Below are 21,610 nucleotides of genomic sequence, written 5' to 3'. Positions count from 1 at the left end.
TGTATAACAGGAATAGTAATGCAGAACAAGCTATTTATACTTACTGGTAATCAAAGGATCCATCCTGGTCTTTTTGATCCACCGCGTCCAAGGGGAGATCTTTTTTATCTCGCACTGCCGAGAACGAGAACAAAGGTGTTAGGCTGAAGCTGTTAGATTCAACAGAAACCAGACAGATTTTCAGGGCTTTATGTTGAAAATACAGTCATTTAGTTAGTCCCCATCTGTTGATTTAGTTGTTTTCAGTTGTCACATACTAAGTTTACACTGTGTACTGTGTACTGAGTGTATGAATAACGAGTGTAGGCTATGTCCTGTCTGTCCACCGCTGTGCAAAAACACAGGGTGAAGCAGCTCACTCAAAGGCTTCGTTCAGTTGCTGCCAATTAAAAAAGAATTCAAATGTGTTCAAGTCATTTAGTGATATTTTTCCAGGCCTAGTGAAACATGCATTTGGAACACAGTGCATTTATGTGAAGGGACACTCAAGCCTGTTTTAGTAGCAGTTGCATTGTGTTGGGTTTGTACAGAGAGGATCAGGGCCACTGGGAAAAAGGAAAAGCTTTCTTTCTTTTTCCCAGTGGCCCTGATCCTCTTCAGTAGCTTTGTGAGTTGGTCAGATTTGTTAAAAACTTGCTGAAAACGTTTAGTTTTAGTTACACATGCCTGACTGAAGGCTTGTCAGTCTCTTTTATTGGTCACTGGTCTGTTATAAGTATTAGTTTATCACTGAGTCAGCACCTACCCAGAGCCTTTGTGAAACAGCTCATGTAGCCACCACCTGGACATTACAAAAACTGTAAAACATTAACAATACTCTAATTTAAGTGATTCATGACCATTACGTTATAATACACAAAACAGCAACCCAGCTAAATGCTGTAAAACTTCTAAACCCTGATTTCTAATTCTGAATTTTCATCATATTTGTCATTTCTGTTTTCATTAGTCTTGTTCATGCACACAGCAGCTGGCTTTCCTCCCTGTACTGACTGATCAGCTGGAGTCAGGCTCAGGCTGGAGTCAGGCTCAGGCTGGAGTCAGGCTCAGGCTGGAGTCAGGCTCAGGCTGGAGTCAGGCTCAGGCTGGAGTCAGGCTCAGGCTGGAGTCAGGGCTCAGGCTGGAGTCAGGGCTCAGGCTGGAGTCAGGCTCAGGCTGGAGTCAGGCTCAGGCTGGAGTCAGGCTCAGGCTGGAGTCAGGCTCAGGCTGGAGTCAGGGCTCAGGCTGCCTGTTTGCAGTCTGTGACTCTGAGCCCTCTCTTATTGGAGCTTTTCTATCCAGCAGGCTACACAGGCTGCTAAGAACAACAAGCTGTGCAAAGATAAATCTACAAATCCCTCACAGCAGATATTCACCCCTCTTCATTTCCTCCTGTTTCCAAAGGTTTTTTGTTGTTCCTTTCATAAACTGCTTAAAACAAATAAGTTCTGTAAAGCTCAGTACTTGAACCTCTAGGCGGGGCAGCCGTCTTCCCAAAAGTAGATCTAAGGAATCATCTTTATCATCATCACTTTGTCAGAGCGAGAAACGAATGGAAAACTGACTTTAACACTCTGGTTATGTCCTTCGGACTCACTCTTAGCCCGCTCTTCCTCCATACTGTGCTGAAAGACATCTATGAAGACGACTTCAGTCACCTCGTGTTATCTTGTCCAGAGACCCCGTCTGAAACCACCCACCGTGACTGCCCAGTTTTATTTTCACTTATCAAAACAAATCTTTAAATAAAAGACTAGTGTGCTTTCCTTTCTTTAAAAAAGAAAGGTAAACAGCCGCCTGATGAATTCACAGCGCAGTGTGCCACTCGCCCTTTGATAAGTCGGTGTAGCAGCAGTCTGTTCTTCCTCTCATTCTCTCCGTTCTATGTCATAGCTGCTTCAATAAAACAGGATTTATTTATTTACACTTTAAGCCAATGAAGAGCACATATTTACAATCCACAGCAAAAAAAATCAATCAGGTATTGTTCTCTTATTTTCTACACACACGTGTCTGTTTGTATTACTCAGAAATCCCTTTGTGTTCGGAGGCACCAGCACAGAAACACAAGGCCCAGCCCAAATGACTCTCGCCCATCCACAGTCCTGGGAAAACAGACTGTATGTCAAAGCAGACAGTTTCACACTGCACTGGCATTCCTTAAATTCAGTGGACAGATGGAAAAAGTCAAGGTGGTAGTTTAGTGGCCCCTCAGGAAACAAGTGCACTTTCAACACGTTGAATGTTTGCATGAGATGCATCGTCCAACGTGCCACCACCTGGTCACCAGAGGAGTTACAAGAACAGACCTCTGCTAGGGTGCTAGTACAAACACAGCAAAGTAAAACTAGCTTACATTCACTCAAAGTCAAGATTCCTTTCAGGCTCACTGCTTGTTGTTTTTTGAAGGTTTCATTTCACTACAATACACAGACCTGGTTCTTGAACCCAGATGCTCTCTACAGAAAATACTCTGCCGATGAAACCTCAACAACATCCTTCCATCCAGACGTGTAATGGCATAAGGCGTGGGAGATGGAATCAGTAACTAACTGGGCCCCGGCTGGATCTACCTATGTCCTTGAGGTAAGCTGTAGCCACATATAACAGCACTGGCTAAAATACTTACTGCTTTTAAGACCATTGAGACCATTAATCTTCTAAAAGGAAACTACCTGGATGAACTGCGACATTCCTGACATATTCTTCCTCTCGGCATTAAAGAATATTCAGTCTCTGTGTGGCGCCACAAATTCAATAATCACTTCTTCCCACTGTCTGCATGATTTCACTCAAAAGAATAGACTTGCATGAGAATGCTGTGGGAACCTTACCTGGGTACTTCCCTCCACGACTCCGCTTGATGAAACAGACGATGAGGAGGATTAGGATGATAAGGGCGATGGCGCACATCAATCCAATGAACCAGCCCTGCGTGGCTATGTCTACCTGGTCTATGTAGGCTGGAGTCATATCAGAGAGACACACAAGACAAGACAGGGGACAAGAGAGAAGAACGCAAGGAGAGTTAGTATTTATCTGAAGAGGGTTAGGGTTAACCCCCTGACCCTAACCCATGTGCATCCCAGAGCGCTCAGCAGACGTCAACAGCTCAGAACCAATATGTCACCATTTCCCCAAAAACAATGAGGATGATGCAGTGAACATGATCCTGTCCATGCCAAGGTGATTGCCTAAAAATTCACACACTGTGTGATTTAATCTGAAAAATTTACTTTTTTTTTCAACAAATCAGGGACACTTTGTTTCACAGCTGCCACCGACGTTACTGTGTAAGTGTGCAATAGGAAATTCTCTGCTGCTTGTTGACAAACTGTACCCAACAGCCTACCAAGATCAGTCATTTTTACAGGTGTTTGCGGCTTGATTTATCCCAGCTTCATGTTCATGTCCCATATTTAGGACTTGAGCTGCCAGTTTTGTTTTAGTCATTAGTCTTAATTCACAATTAATTCAAATTACCAGAAGGATACCGTACTGGTCAAAAGTTTTGGAACACCCTGATTTTTCCAGTAATTTATTGCAGTTCAAGTCATTCAAGTCCAATGAATAGATGGAAATGGTACAAAGGGAAGTGGTTAAAAACAAAGGTTACCCCAAACTGAAAACTAATGTACACATACGAAAAGGCCTTTTTCAGGGACAACATGGGTTAACAATTTAAATCTGTTCTGCAGCAATGGAGGCTGATCAAGCCTTGAAAGCTGCTGCTACTAATTCCTACAGCTGTTTTCTGGATTACTTCCCCCTCTGTATGCACAAAGCAGTGCTGGAACACACTGATGTACCCTCGTGAGCATCAGCTGAACAGTACATGGTGAGAAAAACACAATTAACAATGGAAGAGAGACAGAACATCATAACACTTATAAATGTCGGTCTGTCCTACAGAGAAACTGCAAAGAAAGTCAAGGTGTGAGTGAGTCCAGTTTCCTTCAGCATCTAAAGACTCAGAAACAAACTGACAGGAAGAGGTCTGCAGACCCAAAGACACGACTGAATCAGACACAAGTTTCTGAGAGTTAACAGCTGTGATATAGGTGACTCACAGGACAACAGCTTCAAGCAGCTTCATAGTGGTCGTAGTAAGAAAGTCTCAGTTTCAACTGTGAAGAGAAAACTTCGAGCTGCAGGTTTGACAGGATGAGCTGCAGAAAGAAAGCCAGACGTCAGAATAAGACAAAGAGGCTTGTCTGGGCCATGAAACACCAACGTTGGACTACTGAAGGGACTGTTTTGGTGGATCCAGGGTCGGTGACTTGTACACAGTGAGAGGCTCCCTGAACCAAAACAGCTACCACAGCACTCTGCTGCCCCATCAACCACCCAAAACATAAGTGCCAGAGTTTTTTTTCAGAGTGCAATGAGGCATTAAAATAGTGGTGTTCTAAAACTTTTGACCAGTAATATATATCTGTATATATATATATATACAGATATATGTACACACACACACAAGACAGAAGCAATAAATATATCTCTTTAAAGTCGAACTAACTTTTTAGTTGGTTAAAAACACAGGGCCCGTGAACTACCAGACGTAAGCACACGATCTAAACTAACTTCTTGTCGTGTAGATTCCATTTCTAAAGACAACCCCTCTAAATCTGAGGCAGTTCAAATGTAGAAAGGTTTACTGCTGGGAAAAACAAGACAGATATCAATTAAACAAACCGTGACAACCCAGCCTGCGGTGACTTAGTCTGTGTAGATATTACTTGTGTCAAATACCTAGAGGAGCCCAGCTGGCTCCAATCCTTGTTCCACACGGCCAGGTGTGGTCTCACCTGCTTTGGTCTTAAAGGTGACAGATTTGCTGCTGACACTGTTGAATAGATGGGAGTAAACTCTCAGGTGATACACGACGCCTGGGATGAGATCCACCACATTAATGGGGGGCTGTTGACTCTTTACATCTTTCTTCGTCTTGTTACCTTGGAAACACAATAAAAAGGCCAATCACACTCCAGGGGTGTGGCCTTTGCTCCACTCTAAAAGCGTGCATACAACAGTCTGCAGCATCACAATGCTTTACAGGGAGACTGCTGCTGTCTGATAGCAGGGTGGCTGTACTGAACTGAGGCTGATAGCAATGCTAACCACAGTGGCCATAAAGATTCATTCATCTCTTTAAATTAGTAAAACATATGGATTAAACAGTACAGTGATGTATGCCTGGCCAGTTCAGACAATATGTTCTGATTAATTTTACTGTTTTATGGCCCTGTGACTACTTTTTTTCTTCAAGGTCAAGTTTCCTGCAGAATCCTGATCATTGCTAGTAGTGGAGTAGTGAGGCACAAGGACCACTGTCTGTCAAGCAAAACCACTTCTGGAATACAATAGGCTAAAAAGCATGTTTTAAAACATGTTCAGCACCATCTTCTGTCAGTACAGAACGTTGGTGTTGGTTACCATCAATAGATTTACTCTACATTAGTTTATGTTCACAAACTAGCAACAAAACCAATAACTCCGTGGGACATAAGCAGACTTCTGCAGGGTTTGTCTGCATCGTTGTTTCACAGGAAAGCATGATCAAGATTATCAGGTAAGTTTATACAACTGCGATATTACATTTGTTTCAACTTCTGATACCCTCGATCTCTCTTGAAAGAAGACACTTTTAATGTCAACAACACTTTTTACCTGAATAAAAGTCACTTTGGCAAAAAGTGATTGCAGCAGCTACTTTATAATGGGAATGTTCTTTTTGGCTGTAAATTACTTGATATTCTTTCATAAAAGTTTAATTTCCAGAAATCATTCTTTGAAAAATTCTGGAAATCACTTTTCAGCCAGTGATCACTGGAAGCAAGTGTGGATCGGTATACTAACTAGATATATTTATAATGTATATTTAAAGAAATGATGAACTATATTGTCTCTATTAACTTCTTAAGGTACCTCAACAAAAAAGTATAACATCTAAACTAGAAACTTTGTCCACAAGGTGTTGTATGTCCAGTTACATTATGTAGCAGTTCTCTTCTCTCGTCGGCATATTTCCCCGAGACTTCTGGATGACTCCTTCACCTACATGAGGGCGAAGGAGACTTTAACACAGAGACTTTTTCTTCTTCGACCATGCTCATGAAGGTCAGGATTTTTGATCGTGTTTTAATAAGAAACACAGTGAACTGTTTGCTTGTGCTTGGGAAAAAAAGAGAATATTTTATTATATAAAATAGCGCATATATTATATCATATTTTGCGAACACTTTCTTTGCTAGCTAATTGTGCGGCTCGTTGCACCCGGCCTGTCGAGGAAAGGCTGCAGTATTGGACTCCAGCTAGTTGGTCTGGTGATTCAAACAGACTCTCATCCAAACAGTCTTCATTTAAAAAGTACTTTGTAGCCCGAACAATGCAGGCGGATTTTCCCATGTCAGTGCAGCTAGCCAAACAACAAAGAACCACTGCCTGCTTAAGTCAGGGGTGGGCAATCTCAGTCCACGAGGGCCGGTGTCCCTGCAGGTTTTAGATGTGTCCTCGAACCAACGCAGCTGATTTAAATGGCTAAATTAGCTCCTCAACATGTCCTAAAGTTCTAACGAACTAATCATGTGATTCAGGTGTGTTGACCCAAGGTGAGATCTAAAACCTGCAGGGACACCGGCCCTCGTGGACTGAGATTGCCCACCCCTGGCTTAAGTGATAAAGTGAAAGTGGACAGTATAGGCTTGATTTAAAACTCATTGTTGCAGCTAGGTGCAGAACAAAAGTGACCCCCTTAAACTGCTTTTGAATTTTATTGTCCCTGTTTTTCCCCAGGTTATTGGTTCTGTTACTAGTCAGCTAACAGTAAGTCTATTGACGGCAACCAAACAACCAACCCAGTGACATAAAGCTCCATACTGAGAGAAGATGCTACTAAACATGATTTTAAAATGTAAGCACTTTGAGTTAAATCTATGTCAGGTGGCAAAACATTGCTCGTCTCAGTTAGACACCAGACCCCCTCCTATCTCTAAGGTCAAGGCAGAAAGCAGTGACGACAGCCTGCATGTTTTCAGCAGAAACACGTCTGTCATGCCCAAGCTATGAGACACTCTGAAGAGGCAGCATGAAGTGACATCATGCATCATGCTGTTAGCCACACTTTCACAAAGTGAAAGTCATCCAACATGAGTGATTACCAAGCCATGCTACACCAGTCCTCAAACCAGCCAAAGAAAACACAGACACACAAAGAACATGCTGTTTTACAAAAGTCAGTGAAGTGCTATGAGAAAGGCCAAGGCTTATTTTAAAAAATACTTTGGATCTTTATCATCTACACATCTTAACCACAGACACTGTCAACCTATCTGGATGACATCATCATCTACAGTGACTCCTGGGCGGAGCATAAGCCTGCCGTACCTGTACAATGTGGCTTTTTGTCATTTGTAAAATGATATCCATCTGTCATGTCTTTCTTTTGTGTACGTGGCTAAATAATTATCCTCACGACAGTCAGGACTATTTGAAAACAGTGTATTTAAGCTGTATTTATGTTTCATGCTAGTGCCACATATTGTTTTCAAGCAGGTGTAAAAAAATCAAAGTGTAACCCAATCCTTTTCCTAAACAATATATTCTCCTCATTCTTTTTTTTTTAATAAATATAACAATCAAACATAAAAAGGCAGTTTGTGGCAGTTTTTGTGGCTAGCTCCGCCGGACACATCCCTTAATTCTGGGGACAGGTTGGCCAGGGTTAATAACCTGTTCGGGCAGTGTGTTGGGATGTGTTCGTGACCTATAGCGACATGTAGTGGGGCCTTCTCGGTAGCCCTAACCCGCCAGCATCAATAATGCACTCCTGTCGTAATGAGTCATGTCGTAATGACAGTCTATGCACAGACTTTGCCCTGAGGCAGCCCTGACCTGTATTTTGTATTTTGTATTGATTAGAGATAGTATCAATACAATTTCTTCAATGAATTAAAAATCCTGTGGGGGGCTTATGGGCCGTTTGGTTTTTTGTTTCTTTGGGGGTTTTTTTGTAACAGTATAAAGTAGAGTACAACAGCAGCACAGGAGAGACCCGAGGTGGGGCTGGTCAGAGTGTCAGGTGAACTGAACTTCAGGTAAGAAGTTATGACCTGCAGTCTATCTGGGTCAGATATAAACCAAGTTTAGTTTATTTTCGTTGTGCTGACTTTTTACAGTCAGTTACAATAACTCGTACTGCGTACTAGCTAGCATGACGGAGTTTCTATACAGCTGGGTGGGTGCTGTGATGTTACTGATAGTTTATTTTATTCATAAGGTTAGTTAGTAGAGTTGCCAACCGTCCCGTAAAAATCGTCCCTTATTCAGAGAAAATATTACGCGTTTCGTATTGAGCTGGAAAGGAACACAGTTTGTCCCGTACTTCAGCTACAATGAAAAAGACACAAAGCTGTCGTTACGCTGCACAGCTGTCTCTTCTCCTCTCATTCTCTCCCCCTCCCTCTCCTGTTGCTACTTCAATCATGAAACTGATCAATGATCAGCTGATCGGCTTTTCTGATGCAAGTCCCGTCTCTCAGGTTTGTTTATCGCCGACTTTGCGCCAGAAAGAGGAAACCAGCGGAGGGTTGATATGAGTGAGTTGAAGGGAAGTTATGAACTGTTTCTGAGAGACAAATAACACCAGGATCCTTTTTTGTGTAGCTGACAGCTGGTAACTGTGCAGGGGCGGGTCTAGCAAAGGAGGCCAGGGGGCCAGGTAGGGCATTAACAGGGAAAGGGGGGCACAAAGAAATACTTTTCTTTCTTATTCTCATTTAAAATATCTAGCTTTTATTAAATAATTATCTGAATCTTACAGCCAAAGTTTTTATCTGACGTAAAATGTATAGAAATCATACATATACCAACAAGACAGTGTACATCACTGTCACAACAGCGTCTGTTTTCATTCAAAGGCTTCGTGGCTTTTCCTATAATACCCGGGGCCGGTCTCTAGTCAAAATGCCCGGGCCGATATTTTGTCCCAGTCCAGCCCTGGTACTTCCTGATTACTGTTGGGTTGTAGTTAGCACTGGTTAGCTCCAGTAGCTAGCTAATTCTCAATTGGAAACAAACAAAAAAACCTTAATACACGAAAAAAAATGTGGACTCTTTTGAAAGAGTCTTAATAAAATCAATAAACACACATTATAAACAGCTTTACTACTTTACACGAGTTCATCTTACTCTACAATAGGTTGGAAGAGATCTGAAGAGAATTGAGTCCATCTTGTATTTAGTGATTTGTAAAAGAGGACATGTGTAGAGCACTATTTTATCTGCCCTGGATAATAACAGGACATAATCATCATCATCAGCATAATAATAATAAGAGAGCCCGCCTTGAGGACATCAAAGTACTGTCATCCTTCTTTCCACACACTCACAAAGACTGTCATTGCCCTTTCATACTACAGATGTTGCTGCTGATGCAGTTTAATTTAAAACTTCAATGATGAAGATTTTACAAAAATGACAAATGTTGTGATTTGGTTAAGATTTATTTATATCACTTGTGTTTTTTGAAACAATGTAATATCCCTGTTGTCTTAAAACTGAGAGAAGAACCGTCTCCTTTGTCTCAGTCAACCTAAAAACAAACATACCCTGGCTGGACAGATCTCCCGCCCTGCTGTGGTTTATCTTATCAGGGTTACATACACTGTGTCCTCAAACATGACCTACCACTGATCAAGAGTCTGTATGAAAGAAAAGTCTAAATCTCACACCCTTACAGCCTGACAGTGCAGGGATGGGTGAGAGAAGTGGATACCATCAGACCAATCACTTCCTTTTCTCACACTCAGACATTAATAATTAAAATCTCAGCACAAGTACACAAACACATTTCCATCCTTTCTCTGCTCCAGAGTTTATAGACTGGGCTGAAGTAAACAGCAGTAACTGAGATGTCTGAGCAGAGCTGCCCGATTTTGCTATCCAAGCTCTGTGAAAAGGCGGGATGATTAAAAGCCAGAGTACACAGCACTTCATACCAAGCAGGTGAGTATGGCAGCCTTGGTGAGCAACAAGGACACACTGAAACAGCAGTTCAAAGAAAGCAGCCCATCCCAGCGCCGGGCCAACAAAAGCAACTCAAAGAAAGGCAACAGAACTCATAGATCCATGCACATGGTGCACTCAAACAGGCAAAACCGAAGAGTGAGAGGGAAACAGAGAGTGATGCGTTTGCTTTCTTTTCTGAAAGTACAAACCAACACGTCAACCTTAGGGTGCAAATATCGACTCCTTAATTAAAGGGAGATAATAAAACAAAGAGCAACAGAGCTATAGCATTGCTGCTGTTGAAGCTTTTTTCTTAATAACAGTTATTATTGTTGTTTATTGTATTGATGACACATATTAGAAAAAGCTTTTCCTTTCCATTTTCTCTGATTGTTTCATTACTTTTCATGACTTGCTTCATAATTTTGCAGATGCTGCCTAAAAACGGCTCTCAGTTAATGTGTAACTGCGACGTATATGGAACAAAATGTCAGTCTTTCTTCTGAATGTAATTACATTAGGATGTACCATTTCTGTTGTGACTAAAATCAATATTATGCTGATCTGGAAAACATTTTCAAGACTGCTACTGCACATCCAGATGTTTCCCTCTCATCCAGTCACATTAACATCTAACTATAGATTGTGTTACTGCAGCTAAATTATATATTGTTAGGTCTTTCAAGCTGAATTATGTGTGAATTGTTAGCAAAAGAATGCACTTATAAAAAGCAAAAAGGAAGTCAATTTGAACCATCTGACAGCACCTCAAGCTTGCACACACAGTATCAGACAGACTTTTATGTTGACTACATCTATTTATTTCATTCTAATGTTCGGTTTGAAGATGCTTATGAGAACTTCCAAACTGGATCCGGTCTCCTCCTTGCCACCAGGCTGTAGTGTACTGTATTCCCGTAATGTACAAACGGTGTGATAAAATGTGGTTTTACCTGTTCAGCTCCTACACTCTGCACCTTGAAGCTCCTGTATTGCTTCACTATCCTTGTAGATCTACTGTGTAGTCAGAACATTTAGTTCACAGTTTATATCTCAGTAGCTCAGTTTGAGCTTGGTCTGATTTCTTACTGTCCAGAGTGAACTCTAGTACAAAATCGCTGCTGCTGGCCGGGAAGTTGTGCGTCCAGCTGACTTTAGCGTAGTTACTGTTAGGCTCCACCGTCAAATTCCAGATCTCTCGCCCAGAGGCCACTACACAAGGTAGGGTAGGTGGGGGGTAGGGTAAGGGACAAAGGGTTCAAAGTTGGAAGCAAGAGGCAGAGAGGGCACAGTTACAACAACCACACACAGGGCTCTGTTTGGACCCGTGCAGACTGCTAGCCTTGCACAAGTCTTCCTACAACAAAATAGACTCCATGCTTTGCTCCAAATCAAACTAACAGCATTAAACTATATTCACTCCCCCCCACCCAAATATATCTGCATAGTTTTTTAAAGTTCATGAATGAATGAATTTTAATGTTTACTTCTGAGTTAGCAATTACTTCAGTCCTAACACTGCTGGTGTCCAAGTACTAATCAAACCCAATGTTGACACTACTGAAACTCAAAGCCATCATGTTCTGTGAAATAAAAGTTTAGGTTCTCACTCCTTGACCAGGAGGATATTTGCTGTATTTTGTAGCATTTCCCCACTTTTTGTGCAGCAGGTACAGCACAGCGTATCGGAAGGAAACCCTGATGTAGTTTACTGTTCAGGTAGGAGAAGACAGTTCAATTCAAATGGTAGAAAGACAGTAAAACTAGAATGGTACAACAGCAAGTACCCAACACATTCTGGTCAATACGCTTGGTGGTGAACAGCATTGGAAGGATGGTAGTGGTTGCCTCAGTGGTAGAAGTGGTGGCAATAGTAGTGGTTGAAGTCGTAGTTGTAGGAGTGGGAGTAGTTGAGGTACTAATGGTTGTAGGAGCAATGGTAGTAGGAGAAGGAGAACCAAAAGGAGTAGGAGTGAAACCAGAAGCCACAAAGGAGTCGGTAAGCTCGACTACAAAAGAGGAGGAGAGAGCAGAGGGTTAAAGACAAGGTAGCAGGAATGTCAAACACAACGATGAACAATGACGCACACACACATGCTTACTCGCACACACATGCATACGCACACGCATGCATATGCATATGCATGAGAAGTCAAAGAATCCCTGAGCAGAAACACTCGAGGAATTCCCTGCAGGATCAGAGTCCTCATTTGAGAGCATCTCATTCCAAGGATCCATGCACGTTATTCTTCTGTCATCAGGAATGTTGTCTCGTGTTGTGTTTGGTCCAAAGTGTTAGGTTACCTGGGACTGGTGACCCAGTGTTTATGCTCTTTGATTCAGGGTTTCTAATGGAGTAGTCTTTCTAGCTCCCTAAGTTATCTTTAGTATTTCCTGATTTCTAGTTCTTAGGTCTTGTTCCTCCCTGTGATCCTCGTGTCTCATCGACTCAGATAAATTAATAATAAATTAGATAAATAATATTATATCATTTGTATTTTTTCACTGTAGTCATCTTGAACCTGTTGATATTTATTTGTAATATAAATCGCTATTCTAATGAATTGGTATTTATTAGAATGTATATTTATTGTATATTTTTTGGTACATTTATAAACTTGAATGTAATTTTATGTCATTTTGTTTTTAACAGAATGAGGCTCAAATGTAAAACTGTTTTACTGATAACTTCTTACACATAAAGACTGATTCCCAGTCTCTTCCTGACGGTGAGGATCACACTTCCATAATCTAACACTGGTATTAGACTGACACGCCGTGGTGGCCGATACCCACAGACTGGGCATGGAAAGAGCTCAGTCAGTACATCCCTTTTTTCTCCTTTCTGAACTATAATATGTCTGCGTTTTATTCACTACTAACTCTAAATCTACCCATACATGGTTCATTAGACCTGATCAAAGATACATGTTTCACCCATTTGAGGGAAAGTTGGGAAACAGCTTGGATTGCTTTGTGAAAAGCTTTTCTTGCAGACACCACAAAGAAAAACTATCAGCACTGGTGATAGAATTATAACAAGTGGTTTGATTAACTCAAGTATAATTGTTATTTGTTCTGTCATGACATCAGTAAGGCAGTATACGGCTGCACAGTCACTGCGTTTACCATCGAACAATAAGGCATGTGTGTGAACTCTCCCCAAGAGGCCCATTGTAGATCACAGAAACATGATTAAACATAATACGTACAAGATGTTTATACTTCTTAAAGTAGGCATTAGCAGAAGGTGTTATAGTGGCTCTGGTATAGAACATTTTCATATAAGCAGTCCAGCAGTTTCACTGATTTCTTCTTCAGCTTTTGACAGTTTGGAGACTCCTTGTGGAGATCACACACACCTCAGGTTAATTTCACTTGAAAGAAATCTACTGTACCTTCAACTTGAGATTGTATCCAGCCAGTGAAGGGCCCCACTACTGATGCTCCCACCCAAGCACCAACCCCCCCAGCATGCTTTTATCACCGGGATCGAATCCAGGCATGCCCTCAAACAGCCGTTAGTGCAATATCAGCATGTGAGGTGGGCCGGCTCAGCCACAAGCTTCTTTACATTACCTGTAATCTCCGGAGCATGCTATTCATCCAGAGAATAAAAGCAATGGATGAAGATGACAGAGCGACATGACTTCTGAGGAATAGTCAAGGCAGCAATGCCAACTGCTGATGGTGTTCGTCTGTCCTGCCCAACACACACCTGTCACACACCTCCATCTTCACCCTTATTCCCCAGAAACAGCAGTGTCATCATGACACTGTATCCAGTGACAGGGTGTGAGAAGTCATTAGCTCCAGCACAAGGTGAACTTGTGTTCCACAGCACACAGAAAAATGCAGCAATGCAGTGAGATTGTATACTGGAGGCATGCCATCAGGGATTGGATTTAAAGGTCAGCAGATATACACACTGCCCAAAGGAAGACTACAAGAGAGTATGTACTGATCTCGCAGAACATGGGGGAAAAGTCCAGCAGCTGAATGTGTGAATCCCAGAAACATTAAGTGGGAAGCGAGCGTATTCAATCCCCGAGAGCAGCTTTACTCTCAGACAACAATGCTGAGATGCAGGAGAGGCAGACGAGCAGCACGAACAGCAGTTCAGTCTAACAGGAAATCACTTTTCATTGTGACGTCTTAAACCTACGTTTTGGATAATCAAAAAGTTTAGTTTCAAATCTCATCCATTTCTAGGATGATGTTTAAGTCTAATTTTCATTAACACTGCTTTGCACCTCACCCTGCAGCAGAACTGATAAGAGAATAGGGTGATGGAGGTGGACTGCACTGCTGTTAGTGTGTGGATGGATAGGCTGGGGTTGGGGAGAAGGTGACAGACATGCTGCACTTCTTGATCCCCTTTACCTAGATCTGTCGTGTCAGTAAAGTTTTCTGCCAATAAAAACAGAGAATGAAAACATGAGAGTTGTAAGACAGACAGACATGGCAGCAAGAAGGTTGCTTCAGAGGTGCACTTCAAAGTGTCCACAGGTTTGTTTCTACATGTGGTTGAGGTAACATGTTGCTCAATTAATATGATCTCACTGCCACTGGATGCAACACACACGTGAGGAGGTGCAGAAGAAGAAATGAGCTGGAAATCATAGAGGACAGCAGTGGCTTAACTGGTCAGTGAGATAAATAATACTTATATAATTGTTACTACAGTCATCTTGAAGCTGTTGACTGAGGGTCAAATTGTTCGTTCCTTACACACAAAGAATGATTCCCAGTCTCCTCCTCCTCCTAATTATTTAGCACTGGTATTGGACTGGTAGTCTGCAGTAGGAGGTACCCAGAAAGAGCTCAGCCCATGTTTGAAAGGCAACATCTTCAAGTCTCTGAGCAAGTGGCTAAAATGTAACCATAATAATAATGATCACAGCTCCTTCTCCAGCTAATCTCACACACTGTTTATTACTTTTTATTTTCTGTCTTTGTCTGTTCATCTCTCTCTCTCTCACACACACACACACACACACACGGAAGGTTGCCGGTTCGAGCCCCGGCTTGGACAGTCTCGGTCGTTGTGTCCTTGGGCAAGACACTTCACCCGTTGCCTACTGGTGGTGGTCAGAGGGCCCGGTGGCGCCAGTGTCCGGCAGCCTCGCCTCTGTCAGTGCGCCCCAGAGCAGCTGTGGCTACAATGTAACTTGCCATCACCAGTGTGTGAATGTGTGTGTGACTGAATGTGTAAAGCGCTTTGGGGTCCTTAGGAACTAAGTAAAGCACTATGCAAATACAGGCCATTTACCATTTGAAGTCCCAGTGAAGGCATACATGTCTGAAAGCATGTCCCAGATACAGAGTTTTTAGGTTCAGTAATGTCCTAAAACATCAGGTAAAGAACTTCACTCACACTAGAGGAATAAGCAGATTCGTTGGGAACCATTCTGAGCTGTGCATTCACATATCTTTGGTAGTTACTAGTTAATTAAAAATGTCTGCGATTCCTAAACAGCTAATAAAATACTTCTGTTAAACCCTCAATCAAATCTGGTTTGTGTTAGTCTAAATCCACTGTGGGGGAGTACAGAGACACAGAGACGTCACTACAGTCCCTCAGAGTTGTGTCGCAGTCCTGGCAGCTATCAGGACTGAAGTTAAAGGTGAAGGTTTTCTGGGCTTTTGAACAATTAACACTGAACAGTGCAGTTATGAAAGAGCTTGTACAAACATGAGTACAGTCAGGCACACATGCTCTTGCTTTGTCAGTAATCGAGCAGATGTTCTGTAAACTCTGAACTGTGACATTAATGATGTGTTAAAGTAATTATTCCAACTCATATATTTAGTGAATTCTGAATTTCCTTCCTTAGGCAAACAAATACGTAGTGTTTTATAAGCATATCACAGCCTCACCTTCATTAGTGAAGTGTGGAGACTCCTCAGCATAGTCCTCCCCCTTTCCCACCTGAGTCAGTGCTGACAGGAAGAACTTGTAGCGGGAGGAACGGTCCGGCACGCGAAGGAAAAACTCTGTCACATTAGGAAAGAACGTCTCCAGCTGGAAAGGACCCACCTTGGAACCATTGACTACACACACACACACACACACACACACACACACACACACACACACGCACACACACACACACACACACACACACTGTCATTCAGCTTCATTGATCATTTGAACGCTGCAATCATCATCATCTTGTATCCAAAGCAGTATCAGTTTCATGAATTTCTTGTACATTTCTGTACAGTCACACTGGTTTTTTCTACTATATCATCACCATAATGGTCAATAAAGCTGATTCGTCAGAGGTACATCCTGATTGGACATTGGTTCTATGTAGCACAGCTGTGCTTTCTGCAGACAGAGGCCTAACTTTCAACCTTTATTGTCACTAACAAACTGGTAACGTGTTACAATTTCAGTTTAAGCCCAATTGACCAATCACGCTGCTCCCTTAATGCATCTCTCTTGTAGACCTATGTGGTCCCAATACTAACACTACAAAGCAAAGCACTAAACGTTAAAGGCCTGTAAAAACTCACAAGTCTACATTCAAGAGCTGAACAGCTGATGATGATTTCAACCATCAATAAAAGCGTTGGCATTTTGGACATCCACATCTTGGCTGTGTTTTCTAACTCAGATAATAAAAGATAACAAACTTGGCAAGCTGCTGTTTTATGAGATGAAATTATTCTGAATCAGTTTTCTAGCTTGACTCTAAATGGGCCCATAATTTACAAAATGGACAGGACAATGTATTGAACAAGATTTAAAACTCAAAACCTCCAAGTCATTAGGAAAACGTTTACTAAGGTTTAAATTAAGTGATAAACAGAGTGACGCTGAGGAGTCCACGCCTGCTGGCCTTTAGAAAGAATACAGGTTTAGGGAATGACAGAGTGACAATACAGCCATATTTTACATATTGCACATGAGTTTGACAAATAAGATGAGTTCACCTGTTTGGTACTTGAGCTGGTATCCAGTCAGGATGCCATTGGGCTCCAGAGGTTTAGCCCATTCCAAGTGGATCGTGTCCCAACTTCTGCGATTAATCTTGAAGAACCTTGGAGCGTCTGGAACTACAATCACAACAAAAGAGAAAAAACAGTGTGCAATATAGTAGCTACATGCAGTTTAGACACATGTTTGGACTGCACCAAGACAAACTGCAGTGTGTGTTGTGTGTCTTAAAGCTTACATGCTTAGTCAGCATCATGGAACACAATGTTCAAGTTCTGACACAAGGTGAGTTCATACCAGCTCAGTGTCGTACTGGGCCAGTGTAAGGTGCAACGTTGACAACTACTTTTTTATTCCTTTCTACTCCACCTGATGTTCCAGCCTTTAACTTTTTGAGTCTACACAAAATGTCTTTATAAAAATGACATATAAGACTATCAGAGAGCTACCTCTGGGCCACAATAATATGATACCTCTACATCACATGCAATGGTGAAGTAATTATTCGATCCAGTGCTGAATTTGTATGTTTGCTTACTTTCAAAGAAATGAAGGCTCTAATTTTGATGGTAGTTTCATTTTAATGGAGAGAGACGATCGACCATGTCACTGAGTGTAATAAGAATCTGATCCCCAACGATCCTGCCAGAATTCTGATTGCTTGTGTTCCCATGTGGCCAGATTACAAACATGATTTACTTAATCAAAGAAATTCCTGATCTGAGCTTGTTATCTGTAAGAAGCACAACTGTCCACAGAAATTTCTTTTATTCCAGCCTCTCCACCACAATGGGAAAGACCAAAAAGCTGTCAAAGGACGCAGGCTGCAAGGTTTTAGACCTACACAAGAGTGGAATGGGCTCCAAGACCATCAGTGAGAAGCTGGGTGAGAAGCCGAGAACTGTTGGTGTGACTGTTCGGAAAGAGAAGAAATATAAACTGACTATCAAATGCTCTAAATCTGAATTTGAGGACAGATGGAACCACAATCACCAAGAAGATCATTGGTACCACACTACACCGTAAAACAGGAATGCCAAACATACGAGATCATTTACAGACTCGATGTACAGTTCAGCATTGAATGTGACATAACATGAAGTGTATATAAAGTGTGTTTGAATGCCAGAGATGCAGAAATGTGTGCATGTAGCACAGAGCCATGGCTCAGTGTCTGAGTGTGCTTGAAGCCATTTATGATTCTGAACCACAAACAAGCTCAAACTTTGGACTGTTTTACTGATGAAAACCTCCATTATGGCCGTTCATACTCCACACAGTCATTAAACAATGAACAGTTAACCTGTTGAACCCCAATGCCTCCAGTACCCGGGATGAGAGGGAGAACATCTGGTTTAACAGGATGTACTGCCAGATTTGTTACTTAAATATAGACGTGTGATGTCCACAGACACGTCAAAAATCTCAGCTAAAAGCTCACAGAACCATTTCAACAACCACCAAAGAGCTAAAAAAGCAAACGATTAGAGAGCAGCTAAACAGATTCTGCAAAAAGATGTAAACACAAAGCGCGGATCTCCCTCGGGACGTACATGGACATGCCGTCTTTTGCTGAAAGCAGACATCTCACAGTTTCCGAGCGTCAGGTTTCATAAGTCTGCGACCAAAATTCTGAACAGCTGATTTTGTCTTACCTTTGCTGTCTTGCTTCCACCACGATAAAATTGGACTTCCTGCACAGCTCTGTCTCTGGGTGTGCTTTGAGAGCAGCTTCCCATCATAAATCTCTATTTTCTGCCTTATTTGTTTCTTATTACACACTTATTACCACTCTATCGTTTCTTACAGTGCTGTCAGACACTGTCTTGTTTTTCTCCCAAAAATGACATCTGACAAGAAAGCCTAATTTCTGCTATTCAATACTGAACAGCAGAACATGAACTGAACTTCAACCCATTATGGCATTAATGGGTTTTCTTGGAACACCCACCAGGTCCCCTTGCTCAAGAAGACACATGTACGAGCCTGTTGGAGTGAACATCTAAAAGAACACCAAGCTATAGTCAAGCACAGAGGTGTTTTTCTGGGTACACTGAGGGGCCAATGGATGGGACCATCAAATCTTAGACTGTTCATTTATTTGGAAGATGACCTTATAAATTCAGCACACGATCAAAGAATTATTTCCCCCTGTATAAATGTGTTATTTTTAGGTTGGGTGGACAGCATCCTCACCTCCTTCTTTGGTGGTAAATTCCACAGTGTTGCTGGGTTGACTCTCAAAGTGATTGTTGGCCACAACCATGAACATCTTGTAGTTCGAGTAGGGCGCCAGGTCACTGAGCATGCCAGATGGTTTGACCGTAGTGCTATAGAAACCTTTGACCTTCTTCTCCTTACTGACCACCAGACCTGGAACCTGACTAGACTCACGCCAGTAGTATAACTGGGAAGCAGAATGGGAAGAAAGGTGTTAATAGCCAAGACGTACAGGAGATTGGAGGACATTACACAAGAGAAATTATCCAAAATTGATCATGAAAGATAATTGGAAATTATCTATATAGGTTCTCCCAGTTCTGCAAGCTGTCGTTCTCGTTTACGTGTCCCACCCTCCATTCTTTAACTTCTTCACTTCTAATTAGTGCACAGGGATCTGCCAGGCCCGGGAGCCGTCGCCAGTCCCCTTCGAGGCCTTCCCCAAACCGCAGCTCAGTTCATGTCCAAGCTTTCACCTTTACCTACTAAAACGCTGTCAAACCTAAAATGAGGACGTGAAATGACGCGTCATGCACCAACTCTGCAGTTTGTTCTCATTAGAAAAACCAAAGGCAGTCTTACTCTATACTCCTTGAACTCTCCCTGGACGGAGTTCAGGTCCACAGGGCTCCAGTGGATGATAACTTTGGTGCTGTCAACCTTTGATACCCGCAGGTCAGTGGGAGCATCAGTGGGCTCTGAACACATCCAAGTGGACACAATATGTGTGAACAGTCAGCAGTATTTTCAAAACAAATTCTCAATTTGGTTTTCACTTTTCCTCAGCCTCCACATGGGTTCCTCTCATAAATGAAAAGCTGCTTCGTAGTCAGGATTTACTTACTGTCTTCTCCAGAGTATCCAATGACCAGGTTAGACTCTGGTCCTGCTCCAAACTCATTCCTGGCCTGGATTTTGATCTCATAAGGCACATAGATTTCTGTATTGTGGACCACATGTTTGGTCCCCACTGTGGTCACATTATTCCACTCCTCTTCAACGTCTTTTCGTCTCCACCACACAATGTAGTGCAGGTTTGGACCATTTCTTTCCAGATCAAGGAGAGGCTAGAAAGGTCAACATAGAGATGAGCCTGAATTTACACATATTGGTAGGACAAACGATGAGTTATACTTATCAAATGATAATTACATGTTATAACTGTTTGGTGGTTATATACATTTACTTAGACATTGGAAGTTTTGCGTCTAACCTTACTGTGCAAGGGGATAAATTCTGATTGGACACTTCCAAGCTCATCCTGCCTTTATTCCACAACATGTCGTGTTTATTTGTGAACATGTTGATACATTTCATCATATTTCTGTGCATTATTTTTGATTTATTTATCACCTTGTTTTTGGTCAACAAAAATGAACGCTGTTAGATGAAGCAATGTTTTATGGGGAAAGTTTTATCTTGATGCAAGGAAATGTGAGAAAGTTGTGCAGACAGATTCATTTTAAAACTGTGAAACATCCATGCAAATACATTAAATAAGGCAAAAAGACAGAGTTTGAACCAGTGTTAAGTTTGTTGGCTAATCATTTTTGTTAACAAAAAGAAGATGAAAATTATGATGAAATATTTTGACACTTTTGTTGACCAATAAAAATCAGATGACAGGAGAGATTAGATCCAATCAGAATGAATCAGCTTGTGTAGCGAGCGGGACGACTTTGGAAGTGCTCTCCTTGGGCAGAAAAATTTGATTCACACAATTTGATCTCAGAAGGTGAGAGAAGACTCATTCCATATTTGATGAGAAGGAAAATACAACATCTTGTAAACTATATGGCGCCCCGGCAAAAACAAACTTTTAGTTAACTGAATTCACTTCAGCAATCTTATAATATTTAGTCGCCTAAAACAAGTTAGATCCCTAATTATGACTTAAACTAAAAAGACTGAAACTAAATCCAAATTTGCTGTCAGAATTAAGACTGGTTTGTGCAAGTCTAACAAGCTGGAAAGACAATATTTGTTATGACCACCTTTACTGTTCAACTCTCTCAGGCAAGCTTTCTTTAGCTCTTCAGGCTTCTTGAAGGACACTGCAAAGCTCTTCTTTGGATGTGAGCTCCCTTTGGTTTGATTCTCTGTCAAGATGAGCCCATAAAAATTCAATAATGTTGAGGTCCACCTTCAGGCACATGCATGACTGAAGGTGTTCCACTGTGGATCTCTTTCTATCCAGGTCCACACATTGGCTGTAAATGGTTCTTGTATAGTGCTTTTCTACTCCGCCTGAGCATTCAAAGTTCCCTGTATTTAGGATCATTGTTGTGCTGAAAAACTGAGCTCTTACACTGAGACCATTTCTAATGAGGCTTATGCAAATCCTAGATTGATCAACATAAGGTCCAGATCCATCTGTTTGGTCCTGTGTCAGCGCAATACTACATTTTTTCAAATCGTGTTTCTGCTGTAAATAGTGTTTGGGGCCTGCTGCTTTTA

The 21,610-nt window shown here is 41.7% G+C and overlaps 1 protein-coding gene across 27 annotated transcripts in view; it reads right to left on the bottom strand.

Moving 5' to 3' along the window:
- Positions 1 to 21,610, bottom strand: part of nfasca (neurofascin homolog (chicken) a) — a 145,448-nt gene that overhangs the window by 12,787 nt on the left and 111,051 nt on the right. For 12 of the 27 annotated variants that reach the window (XR_010093956.1, XR_010093957.1, XM_063474932.1 and 9 more), the window contains 12 exons: positions 19,998 to 20,220; positions 19,736 to 19,851; positions 19,130 to 19,340; positions 16,930 to 17,052; positions 15,868 to 16,041; positions 14,371 to 14,397; positions 11,775 to 11,996; positions 11,077 to 11,199; positions 4,788 to 4,934; positions 2,814 to 2,942; positions 746 to 781; positions 45 to 114 (listed from right to left, as the gene is read on the bottom strand). Coding sequence is in view for 23 of the 27 variants with exons in the window: in XM_063474932.1 (XP_063331002.1) it covers positions 45 to 114; positions 746 to 781; positions 2,814 to 2,942; positions 4,788 to 4,934; positions 11,077 to 11,199; positions 11,775 to 11,996; positions 14,371 to 14,397; positions 15,868 to 16,041; positions 16,930 to 17,052; positions 19,130 to 19,340; positions 19,736 to 19,851; positions 19,998 to 20,220 (1,601 nt within the window). In the remaining 4 variants the exon portion in view is untranslated. Of the gene's footprint in view, positions 1 to 44; positions 115 to 745; positions 798 to 2,813; positions 2,943 to 3,999; positions 4,149 to 4,787; positions 4,935 to 11,076; positions 11,200 to 11,774; positions 11,997 to 14,370; positions 14,398 to 15,867; positions 16,042 to 16,929; positions 17,053 to 19,129; positions 19,341 to 19,735; positions 19,852 to 19,997; positions 20,221 to 21,610 lie in introns of those variants that run through there. The other 15 variants (XM_063474950.1, XM_063474951.1, XM_063474952.1 and 12 more) reach the window with 9 other exon arrangements.

The sequence above is a fragment of the Pelmatolapia mariae genome, linkage group LG5 (genome assembly GCF_036321145.2).
Source record: "Pelmatolapia mariae isolate MD_Pm_ZW linkage group LG5, Pm_UMD_F_2, whole genome shotgun sequence".
NCBI lineage: Eukaryota > Metazoa > Chordata > Actinopteri > Cichliformes > Cichlidae > Pelmatolapia > Pelmatolapia mariae.
Note: the sequence above shows the minus strand (reverse complement) of the source record. Positions and strands in the feature narration are given on the sequence as shown.